Here is a 12,950-nt window from a genome sequence, read left to right on the forward strand (position 1 = left end):
CTGATAGTCAAAGACATCAGGTGAGATCTCTTGCTTCTTCCTTTTCGGGGTGAAACAACTAAGCCATGGAGGCAAAGTCATCAACTCTCTTCTAGTAGCAGCCGTTGGCAAAGGAGAAGCAGTTTCTGTTTGAATCACCGTGGTCATCCTGGGAGGAATATTTGTTTGGATAGCAACCACGGTTTGCTCAGTTACCAATGGGCATGAAGATTGCCTCATGAATTCTTCAAAACCAGAAGTAGAAGTATCAATTTCTGATAACTGAATGCAAGTAGGAATATTCTCAGAAACTTTCAACGCACTTTCTTGTTGATGATCAGGAGATGGCTCGTATGCTGAAATGGGAATTGCATTCTGAGGAGACTCATCCATGAGCAAATCAGGAGGAGAAAGAGGCATCTCAATGGAAACTGGGGGAATGACCTCATGAGGCGAGTCTGAAACTGGAGACTTAGGAGCATCATCAGATTGCTGCCCCTCTTCTGGATTATCCAGATTGATCACCTGAGCATGGAATCGTATTTTTTCCTTCCCACGAACAGTCGTCTCCTCAGTAGGAAGCACTACTGCACGACTGACTCGTAACTTGATCCTTGTGCCTGAAGATGAAGCACCCTCCTTGTTGTCACTTTGAATCTCAGATTTCCGTCCAAGAGGCCCCATAGAATCATCTTCTTTACCAACCTTGGTTTTGATAAGTCTAATGATACTACTTTTCAGCCATGAGTTGGTGTTGGCCAAGATAGGCTGAAATCTGTCAAGGATGGATATGCACTCCTTGTGCGACCATTAGATCAAAGGAAGTGGAGCTTCCTCAACCCTCCGTGAAGTGTATTCAGGATCAAGTATATGCTCATCATCAATCATCCCTTGTGGGATATCCACCAAGTTCAAATCAACAATTTGCTCAACACTGAGCCTGCAGTAATCCATCTTGAGGACTTCGGCTTTTGTATGGAGGTCTACCCAGATGTCTTCAATGCGATGAACATGCACAAAGGATTTTTTGATTTTCTTCTTCATACCCCTATAATCGAAATCAGCTCTAGGTTTAAACCTTTTGAGCTTGATTTCTTGCAATTCAGTTTCCATGGCCTTAGCCTTCACTGATGTGACAAGGGAGTATTGGCCAATTTTCAATGGGTTTGTGGTAGAGATCTCCATTCCAACCTGTGCTTAGCAGACTAAAAAGTGTGAACAGCCATGATTTGTCTTCCCAACTCCATAAGAATTATCTTATCGGTTGGGTATCTCGGGAGCATGTATGGCTGACCATCATAGCATCTTATCCTCATATAGGTGAAAGTGGGAAATTGCAGAAACAAACACCCATACTCAGACACCTTGACTCATTCCTCATCTGATACTCTTTTGTTCCTAAGATTTCTGTCAAACTGACACATTAAATATCCAAAGAACGCATCTTGGACCCTTCTGAAATGTAGTCTGCTAGGTCTCAATGGCAACTGGTCATAATATTCCCAAATTGGTATAAGCGAGCGATCACCCTTGGTAGAAAGACCTGGAAAGTGTCTAAGTGATGCTGCTAAATATACCAAATAAGAATTCATGAAGAAGCTCATGGTGGTAGGAATTGCTGCAAGTTGTTCGCACAAGGCATTACTGATGCTCCTGGTGCAGGAGCACCCAGGAAGACAAGGTGGAGCAGGGTCACTGATAGGCCCTATGGAGGATTTGATGAAAAAAGAAGACACACAAGACCTATAAGGTCTTTAAATGATGTAACATGGTCATGTGAGCCATAAAATGTACATATAAGGTCTTTAAATGATGTAACATGGTCATGTGAGCCATAAAATGTAGTGAAATGCAATGTAATGGTCAAAAAGTGTAAAATTGCCATTTTGAGCAATTAGGCCTAGAAAAGGCTAAAATTGGGTTTTTGGGATAGAAGTGTGTTTAGATGGATAAAATATGTTTATAAGGTCATCTAATGACGATTTTAATGTTTTAGAAGTTTTATATATAGTTTTGGCAAGTTGACATACATAGTTGTCAAACTTGACAACTTTGGAGCAACTTTTTGTTGTCAAAAAGTTGTCAAGAATGCAAAAAAGTTGTCATAAGTTAGTTATAAGTTGGTTTTAGGTTGGATTTCAACTTAGAAGGCCTTGAGGGTTATAAATGGATGAAATTGAATCATTTGTGGTGGTTGGTAGAGGTTTTTTTGATCAAGTTTGGAGTTTTGAAGCAATAAAAATATGATGTTCATGTATATTTTCCAGATTTCCACATAGAACAGTCTGATTTTGTATTGTTTTGAGTGCTTTTATGAATTAGTTTTCATTCCTTCATGTTTGAAGATGTTTCTATAATTAACTAAGTTTATTTTGGCTTTGGTTTGAAGTGATTTGGTTTTGTTTTGGTGAAGATGTCTAATTTCTTGTGAAAACAGTCATATCCCTGCCATAGGGTTAATAAAGAGCATGAAAATGTTGTATATTTTATTTCCAGATTGATCTAACCCCAAAAATGGGTATGATGGTGTATTATATTGTATATTTTCAGAATATTTGGTCTCAAGAGGCCATGCACAAGATGGCATGTGCATTGTGGGAGTAAAAGGTCTGAAATTTTAGGGGCAGACTGTTGCAGAAAATACAGTCCTAATACGGGAGCCATATCTCTCATTTCCACCGTTGGATTTTGCTCATTTTTGGATATGTTTTTTATAACCAAGTTATGAAGACTTTCACCGGAGAGATCGAATAAATTTGTTTATTTGCAAAAGTTATGAGTGACTGTGTAAGGGTCTATCAATATGGCAGCAAGGTGGTAGTTTTGCAATGATTTTTCTTTGTCAATACATTGAGGCAGTTTGTAAAGTCTCAAAGGGTCTTGTATTGTTAAGTTTGAGTTGGGTTCATTTGTCTCCCTATCAGCTCCCCATGAAATATGATGTGACTGCCGTATGAACATAATGAACTGATACATCCATGGCTCAAAGACATTGGAATCCTCAAGGCTCATCATTCTGCTAAGAAGAGTGATGGTGTCTCCTATCTCCCATTTGAAATCACAGCGATACAACTTTGCCCACCTTGAGAAGGAAGGTCGTGGTTCTTGGATCCACCTATTGATATGTCGCTTTCAATCTTTTTTCCTTTTCACATAATACTCTGCTACATTTTCTTTGGAGATTTCCATATAAACTGGTGCAGGAGGTATTCTGAAGACCTTTTCGATTGTATCCGCATCGAGACGAATTATAGCTTCACCATTATCATTTTTTATGACTCTTGATTCCTTGTTAAAATGATGGGCGCATGCAAGAACAAATTCAGGTTCTAGGGCAGCCACCGAGAAGGAAGATGCATGATGGATATGGCTGTCCAACAACTGCTGCAAGTTATCATCCTGTGGATCTTCTACCCTGTTGACGAATTCTGCCATATCAACGTGCCCTGTCTCCGTGTCTCTAATGTGATCCAAAGGAGAAGAAACCTGGGAAGGTGCAACCTCATTCTGATATTTGTCATATTTGTATTTCATTTTCTTTGGAGTTGGAGATGTTGACAAATCTGTCATTGATTGTGAACCTGGAATACTGTGATGAAGACTTAAAAGGGTTAAGGCAACATCATAGTCAGCTGCAAATATCATTCTTACTTCTGCAAATGGGTAAAACTTTGATCCTTGAATTTTACGATTTTGTGAGAGGAAGAGGGGAAATATGTAGAAAGGGGAAAAACTTGACTTTGACCAATTTGGATCTTGGGAGAATTTTCTCAAGTATACAAGTTGGAAAGGACATACATGCAATCGGGGTTTTAAAACCCGAATACAAGGACACTTGTAAATTCGAAAATGGAGAAATGGACGAAGAATGAGATTTTGACTTGCGGAAAATGGCGGAAATGGAAAGTACGGATATGGGGAACATGAATGGATAGAAATGGGAAAATCCGGGAAAGTCATTTTCATGAAAATGGGAAGAACTCTTCAACATGTAATCCAGTTTTTAAAACCCGAATTTGCAAGGAAGGGGTATTTCACACTTTTCAACTTGGAATTTTAACCAAAAATGGTTAAATTCCTTAATCGTAGGGGAAGAACGAGAATTTCCAGCGAACTTGTAATTGGGATTAAAAATCCCGAATACAAGTAAAGAGGGAAAATTTAGGGAAGAACAATGCAATTAAAAAATTGCATACCAAGGGAAGAATCCTCTCACAAAAACCGATTTTTGGGGGAAGAACAACACATAATTAAAAAAGCAACTAAGAAAGAAAAACAAGAAAACAAGAAAATAACAAAATGAAGGAAAGAAAGGAAAGAGAACATACCTTTCTTGAAAATGCAAAATGCTTCTCCAATAATGCAACAATTTTTGGAATGAAGAAGCAAAATCAATCAATAGAAGCAATCCGTAATGCCAAACCCTTTACACGTTTTTGCAAGAATGTCTTATATGGAAAACGTGGCAGCAAAATGCAAACCTGGAGGCACAAGAAGAGGTCAAATCTTCCTCAAATCCCAACACCTTAGCATGGAAAGCAAAAACGATTCATCTTGTCAAAGATTCGTGGCATTAAACCCTTCCAATTTGCAGCCAAAGGAATCACATGGAGGAAAAACGTGGTATTCAATGCATCATTGATGGATCATTAAATAGCTTAAATCTTATCCCAAACTCCATGCCTAGGTGAGAGAAGGGAAAACGATTTAGGAGAATGCAGATTTGTGGAGTGAAAAACGCCCAAAATGTGGATTGAAGGAACCACGTGTTAGCTGATTTAGCTCAAAAAACCAGTAACAATAAACCCTAAATGGCGAAAAATGTGTTTGTAAATGCATGAGTATAGGATAGAATCCTAAACGCCTTGCATCTCCAACAAATGTCCACAAAACATCACTTTGACATCTTCAACAAATCCGTTTTTCTTGCAAATCGGGTTTTGGGAGACAAACAACAAGTTCGAATTGCCATGAAACAATGAAAATCGGGTTTTGGGGAGGAAATAACAAGTTTGAATTTCACTTTTTCAACTTACAAGCAAAAATCAAGATTTTTTAGACAAACAACAAGTTTAAAATTTACTTTTTCCACTTGCAAGGCAAAATCGGGGTTTTTGGAGCAAACTGCAAGTTTTAATTTTACTTTTTCCACTTACCAAGCCAAAATCGGGTTTTTTGGAGAGGACTACAAGTTTTAATTACTTGTAAAAGGGAAATAAAATCCTTACAAGAAGAAAGAAAGACTTGCACATATGTAATGGGGATTTAGAATCCCTATTACATGCAAAAACCATTAAAGTAGGGGTTTTTTGACCAAACTGCAAGTTTACTTGTAGTTCAGCCAAAAAATCCCTATTTTAACTACACAAGACCAAAAAACAATTAAAAAGACAAAAACAAGAAAGGGAAATTTAAAACAAATTGTGAGTAACATCTTTTAATAAAAATGCACATGTAATAAGCTAAAAATTTCCCTACAACAACCAAAACAATGAATATCATTAAAACTTGCAGTTTGAAGAAAAATCTCCACCTGCATTCGGGGTTTTAAAACCCGAAATTGAAGGAAAGACATAGCAAATGAACTCAGAATTTGATGAAATTCGAAAAGCAGTTTGAGGATAGACTGAGGATTAAGCCAGTCCAAGAATTTGTCAAAATTCTGCCTCGGGAAGCATGCCATAGAGTAAAAATTTTCATTTTCACAAAAATTTTAATGTACTGGTCCTTCATTTTTGGAAACAAAAATGAGGACAACACCATGTATTATTTTTCTCAATTTGATTTAATTCTTCTTCCATAACTTTAATCCAATTTTCATCTTTACAAGCTTCATCAACACTTTTAGGCTCAATATTTAGAAATCAAATAGATTTCTTCAGCAAGTCTTCTCCTAGTCATTACACCTTTATTCTTATCACCAATAATCTGACTTTCTAAATGATTCAATCTCACATGCCTTGGAGTTTTCAAATTTTTTTTGGAATCTCAGGCTCTTTAACTCTTTTTTCTACATCAACATCTGTTCTTTGATTCTTAGGCTTTTCTGGAGTAATCTCAACTTGACTTTGGGTCTACATTTGTCTTCCTTTATCTGAATTGACATCCTAATCATCAAAATCATATCCACAAGATCTAATCTAATACATAGTACCTTCATCAACCGTTACATTAGCACTTTCAACAATTTTTCTCAATCTTTTATTATAACACCAGTAGACCTTACTTTTAGTAGAATAACCAAAAAAGATTCCTTCATCACATGTAGCATCAAATTTTCCAAGATCTTCATTTCTTTTGATGTAGCATTTTCTACGAAAAATTCTGAAATATCTAACAATAGGAGCATGACCAAACCATAACTCATAAGGAGTATTACCAGTACCAACTTTGATATTTACTCGGTTAAGAGTGTATACTACAGTACTCATTGTTTCTCTTCAAAACATATGCGAAACATTTCCTTCAATCATTATGGTTCTAGCAGCTTCTTGAAATGTTCTATTCATTCTTTCTACAACACCATTCTTGTGGTGTCCTCAGAGAAGATAACTGTTTCTTGATTCCATGCTCTTCACAAATGCATCAAACTCAGTAGTGGAAAATTCTCCACCTCTGTCAGATCTTAGACATTTTATTTTCGAACATGTCAGATGACACAAATCAGTATGCCCAAAGATCTAACAATCCATTAGAATTATACTGATTGCTCTTATAAATAACTCGTCTACTTCCCTAATTGAGATTCCTTACCTACTAGATTAGAAGGCTTTATCAACTTTGGTAGATCTTTTACTGCTCTAGTAGAACTTATCTTTACCATGCAATCAAAATTTATATGACACACCCTTTTATGCCATAACCAAATTTCATCAATTTGAGCAATCTAACAACTTTTTTCCCCCAACATTCAAGTGAAAGATATTACCTTTAGTTTATGTTCTTGATGTAATCTTAGTTTCGAAGCTACTCAAGATCTCACATTTGTCATTTTTGAATTTCAACTTATATCCTTTATCAACAATCTGACCAACATTCAAACGATTATGCTTTAATCCTTCAACATACAACACATCATTAGCATTGTTCTTACCATCAAGATAAATATAACCTCGACCATGAATTATAAAAGCTTTATTATCACCAAATCCTACTAAACCACTTGTAGTGTCATAAAATTGTGTCTCTAGCATTTTTAACCATATTTGAGGTCCTCACCTTGTCGACAACATCTCCTTCCCTAATTGAGACCTATTTCTGCATTTTCACCCCTTCACCCTTCCTCCTTCAACACTTGTGGTTTCTCTAGACCCTGTCCAGGCCCCAAAATAGGGTAAGACAAGTGTGTGGCGCGTGGCGTCCTTGTCCCCACTCCTTAGGGTGGCCCGAAGTTAGTTCTTCCCGGTCTCCTATGCATAATTTGTCTTCGGGGTTTGCAAATTAATTCTTGAGGCATGTATAAAAGGAGATTCAATTCCCTCATTTAAGAGGATATGAGGCATAAGGATAAGATACGGGATTTCAAGGTCATCATCAAGCATTCAAGTCTTCTTCATTCATCCATTGGAGCAACATTACAACATTCATTTGCAAGTATATGTGTGCGTTAGGGTTTTTACATGTTACATGCCATTTCATATAACATTTGTGGTTACATTGAAGAAGCAAAGAAATCATCATCAACAAGTTGCAGATCTACAAGGTATACATTTCCATTGTTTACATTCAAGCATTTGCAATTACTTTCTTTCAAGGTTGATTCCTCAACCGGGGTTTGATTGAGGCAAACCCCTATCCACAACCATTCTCCCTCTCTTTTTTGTGTGTAGGTTACAGGTGCATAGCTGTAATTGTAGGTTTGCACTTCATTTGCAGAGACAAAAGAACCCTTTTCGTTTTGTGGATTTTGTGGAGGACCATGTATATTCCTGCCATGGTCTTGACGAGTTTTCTCTAAATTTGTAGGACAGATCTGTATCAATCTAATTAGCTTAGATTTGAAGTTACAATGCGATCCTGAACTGGTAGCTCCTCATTTCACTCATTTCCTCTCTCTTTTCTACATAGTCAACAAGTCAACTATCTCATTTATAAAAATGGGTAAATTTGGGAATCTGACAAGGTACTCAGCAATGTCAACATTTAGCATCTGGGAATCTGACAAGGTACTCAGCAATGCTTCCTTCACTCTGATATTATATTCTTCTTCCTTAATGTCATCCAGAGTAGTAGGACCGTTCTGCGGAATATTTTATACATTCTTAATGATCTTCCAGTAATCTTCTCCTATGCATCTTAAATGAACTTGCATCTCTCTCTTCCAGAGAGTGTAATTCATTCCATCAAACCTCGGGCTGTGCTTGTTGAAAGAAAAGGTTTCCATCCTGGATTTCCCTCAAGTGGTCAAAATTCTTTTAGAGGATCAAGCTCTCATACCAATTGTGGCAACTGGGAGAAAACTAAGGAGGAGGGGGGGGTGAGTCAGTTTGCACAAAAGCTATTTGCAACTTATACCACAAATCAGGTTTGATAATTAAGAATTAAAACATAAAACAACACAACATCAATATCACACATAACATCAAGATTTTTGATGTGGAAAACCCGGTTAAGGGAAAAATCACAGTGGGAATCTACCCACAATGAGATAATACCTTGGTAGGAGTAAATGAAATAGTACAATGGGGAATGTACATGCATTCAGGTTCACTGCCTTGAGCTCATTGCTCAAACAAGAAACCTATAAAGGCGACAACCTTAAAGGAAGGCTCATTGCCTTACAAGAAGTCTCAGTGACTTACAAAAGCATTCGAACAACAATCTGTATTACATGAATTGCAAAGATAGCATTTGCATATTCTTGAGTACAGTACCGGTTAAGCACAGTCTATTCTGCAACACTTTTCTTCTCTTGTTCACTTTCAAAAGATGAAATCATTTGTTCGCACATACAACTCGATCATACACACTTTCAAAGATCCCTCGGATTTGGATCTAGTGGATTCAAGCCCCTCTTTTGAATGCAAAGTTCCTCCCAAGTGAAAATAATCCTAGTGGCATCCTTTCTCTCTCCTAGGTAGGGAGTGTCACTAGGATCCAATTTTCCACTTCACACCACCATCATATTTTTCAAAGTTCACAAATTTACTCTTATCACCTGTCATGTGATGAGAGCAACCACTGTCAATTACCTATTCATTTTTATCTTCAACTTTTGCAGCTAAAGGTGTCTCCTCATTAATGCAACTTGTAGAATTTGAAGTCATAGTCCATCATCTTCCTTGATAGCAATGAACACAAATTCATCTTCTAAATTTCCCGTATCCGACTCATCATCTATCACATCTTCATCAACAACATAATAACTCTTCTTCTGATACTTAGGCTTATATGGTTTAAAATGGCTTTTTAGGATTTATCTCTCTTTATGCACACCTTGATGTAAAATGTCCTATCTTATTACATGAAAAGCATTTAAGAGACAACTTACCTTCATACTTATCGACACCTTTAGGCAATCTTCTGGCAGTAAAAACTTCAATCTCCTCAAGCTCTTTTTCTTCATCTTCTATCTTTTTCATCTCTTTCTCATATCTAGATATTCTTGTAGAACTTTCTCTCGGATCATTTTCCTCATCCAAAATAGAAAGAGGATAAGGAAAGTCATTTTCCTCATCCAGAAGAAGACAATTCTTCTCATTCAAACTGAATAGAGCTCTTTCACTAAGTCAAAGTTAGCCTGGAGGCATATTTCCAGATGAAGATTGTCCTCCTCCCACAAAGAGTAAGCCCAAAGGATCAATGGCTTCATCTCTACTAGCAACCACAATAGAACCCTTGTCAGTAGTCTGAGAAGGAGGAAGAAGAGAATGGTTAGGAAACCGCAAATGGGGGTCCAAAACCTTGGATCTATCAACCAGAGTAGAGCTGCAAGCATAATCCACCTCTACCCCCGAGCATTCCTATTTGTAGTCGTCACAACTAGAGAACTCCCTGTGAGCAGGCATGGCTAGAGTAAAGTGACCACCATCACCTTCAGCTGGGATGCCACTTGAACCCCCATCCTCTAAGTCGTCCCCTCCATTGCCTGTTAGTGTAGAATTTTCTGCCTACAATATTCCTTTAGATAAGTTTGCTAGTTCTTAAGAGAGAGAAATTATGATTGCTTAGTTGTGCAATCTTGCATGGAGTTTTTTGAAATTCCATAAAGCTCAAAGCCTATTTTCTAGTTGGTTGTTGCTATTCTAGATGGCTCCTTTCCTTCTTTATATATTGTACTCATTCCTAAGTCAATCAAGCAATTATTCATAATTTTTTACTTCTTAATTTATGCAATTATGTAATTTGTAGGTCTACTAGTAATCTTGATTTTTACAGGTTTAGTTAATATTTTATATGGTATCAGAGCTTAGTCTAGTATGCGTGCCAATTCGTTTGTATATTGTGAAAAGGCGTGATCTACTTTTTATTTCAATTTATTTTTTGTAAGCGAGTTCTTCTCTTTATTTGCAGACAAATTTCTATGAATATTATCATCACCATGGAGGCAGATGTAAACCTTTGTTTCTAGATACATGCATGTTCCTCCAGTAATTTTTGCATGCTTCTTTCTTTGTTTCTTCCTATGTTGATTCTTTAAAATTGTATGTGCTTTATGAGCCCTGCATGATAAAGATCTGGGAAAATTTGGGGCTTTGTAAAAATAAACTTATAAAGTTTATATGGGAGGTTTCGTGCTTAAAGCATCTAGTGTAGGTTTTTTTTATTAAGCTTCCGAAGTAAACAAACTTAGAATATTAAAGTTGCTAATTAACCACCAAGCTTTGCACTCTTCCTCCAATAGGTAGTGAAGTATTTTTTTTTTGTTCTAAATTCTTGTCTATATGACATTCCAATGTTGCAACTTTGTTTGCCCCTAGAGATTCTTTCTAGCAGGGTTCATGACTACATGAGATTCCAAAGTCACATCTTTGAGTGCTTCTAGAGTTTCTTTCTAGTGGGACAATATTGAGCATTGGATTAGTAGTGGCTTCATCCAAGCCGAAGGACATATTTGAAGTTCTTCAAATTGGAGCACATTTTTGTAGAATAATTCTTGTCTTTCGACGATCAGTTTCCATATTTAGAGATCGTGTTCTTGTCTGTTTATCCTTTTGATCCGTCCAAAATATGTACAACTGCATCTTGTGTAGTGGTTTCTATGACTTTGATATAATGTTGTTGCAGTGTGGATTCATTTGTAGTTTTTCATTGGCAGTTTCAACTTTCTTCTTTAATTTGAATAAATGGTTAAGAGATTTTTTTAATTGGGTTTTCTCCATTCCTCATTGTAATTGGGTTCCTGATTATGGTTTTGTTGTCAACACTCATATCTCTTTATTCACCTAGAATATTCTGCCTACAATATTCCTTTAGATAAGTTTGCTAGTTGTTAAGAGATACAATTATGATTGCTTAGTTGTGCAATCTTGCACGAAGTTTTTTAATCTTGAATAAAGTTGCAAGCCTATTTTCTAGTTGGTTGTACCTATTCTAGATGGCTCTTCTCCTGCTTTATATATTGTACTCATTCCTAAGTCAATCAATCAATTATTCACAATTTTTTACTTTTTTTGAATTTATACAAATTATATAATTTGCAGCTCTACCAGTATTCCTTATTTTCACAGATTTAACTAATATTTTTATATTATGTTCACTGTCATCACTGAAACCTAGGGTTCCAGAACCATCACCTGAATTATTTCCCCCGTATCCTTGCCCACGTCCTCACCATTCCTCCTGGAGAATATCTCTTGTTAAGATAAAAGAAATTTGTGAATTTAATTAAAATAAATTTTTTATAACTACAAAGATAGATGTAATGATATAAGAAGATATGTAACAAGCTGTAATGTGGGATTCAGTTTTATTGAAGAGAAAACAAATGCAATATTTGCAGGATACAAAGTGAGCGTATTATCAATTGTATCGTTACCTAATTTACTTGGCAATTGTAGAAGCTTGTTACCCATGTAGATTAATAAGATGAAAAAGTGGCCAGACAGATATAATTGAAAAAAAATTGAGTTATTTAGAATGAATATTTGTGAAGATACATATCGTTGTACCTGTAAAATCAACATGATAATCACAAATTATTGAATTATGTGGTTTATCAAGTCAAATTGACAGGAGCTATGTTAAAATAGTTTAAGAGTAATTGTCCTACCCAATAAACATTACGTAGAGAGAACGTTTCTTTATTCCCTATCTCCATATATAGAGTTATTTATCTCATTTTGAAATGATGAGGCAGATATTTAAGATGAAGATTCAAATGTATTTAAATGCTCAGCTGCTAAAGTAATTCTTTTTTTTTTTTTTGTCGCCCTTAGTTAGTTAGTTGTCCTCATTTTCACTAAAAATCTTTGGTTTACAAAATTTAATAGAAAAGCTTCTGATATAGCAATTAAATTTTGAACTTTAAATAGAGCGTCATTGCTTTTAACTAAAAATTTCACAATTTCAACAATGACATAACTTGTTTTCATTTAATTACTTTAATGTTATAACTTCATATTGTTTATCTAGGTCATTTTGGTGTTTACGAATGGAGGGTTCGCCTCAAGTCTTCAGTTAGCAGACCGACAGCCAGTCTCTGCAATGCTCAAGAGCAATTTTACGAAACTTTTTATATATAGCTTTGATAAATCTTTAAATCTGGAGGCTCTTGCTAAGGAATCTGATGGCTACTATGAAACCATTGTAGATAATTTTGACAATCCCTTATACCAAATAAGCAGCTTCTTCAATTTCATGGCACTTACACGCAATGCATCAGGAAATGAACCACACTGGACCAAGTTCTATAAAGATGCCGAAGGACGTGGAAATATTACAACTGTATCCTACCAAGGTAATGCCTACCAAGTTTTAAATTATCTGAAAAATTAAAATATTTTAAACGCAGTCTGTAAAACGCATCCTGA

General features: G+C 36.1%; 1 protein-coding gene across 9 annotated transcripts in view; it reads left to right on the plus strand.

Annotated features, from left to right (window-relative positions):
- The window catches only part of LOC131033072 (uncharacterized), a 179,968-nt gene that overhangs the window by 145,363 nt on the left and 21,655 nt on the right, over nucleotides 1-12,950 (plus strand). For all 9 annotated transcript variants that reach the window (XM_057964203.2, XM_057964202.2, XM_057964204.2 and 6 more), the window contains one exon: nucleotides 12,553-12,877. In XM_057964203.2, the coding sequence (XP_057820186.2) occupies nucleotides 12,553-12,877 (325 nt within the window). The remainder of the gene's footprint in view (nucleotides 1-12,552; nucleotides 12,878-12,950) is intronic.

This window comes from Cryptomeria japonica, chromosome 7 (genome assembly GCF_030272615.1).
Source record: "Cryptomeria japonica chromosome 7, Sugi_1.0, whole genome shotgun sequence".
NCBI lineage: Eukaryota > Viridiplantae > Streptophyta > Pinopsida > Cupressales > Cupressaceae > Cryptomeria > Cryptomeria japonica.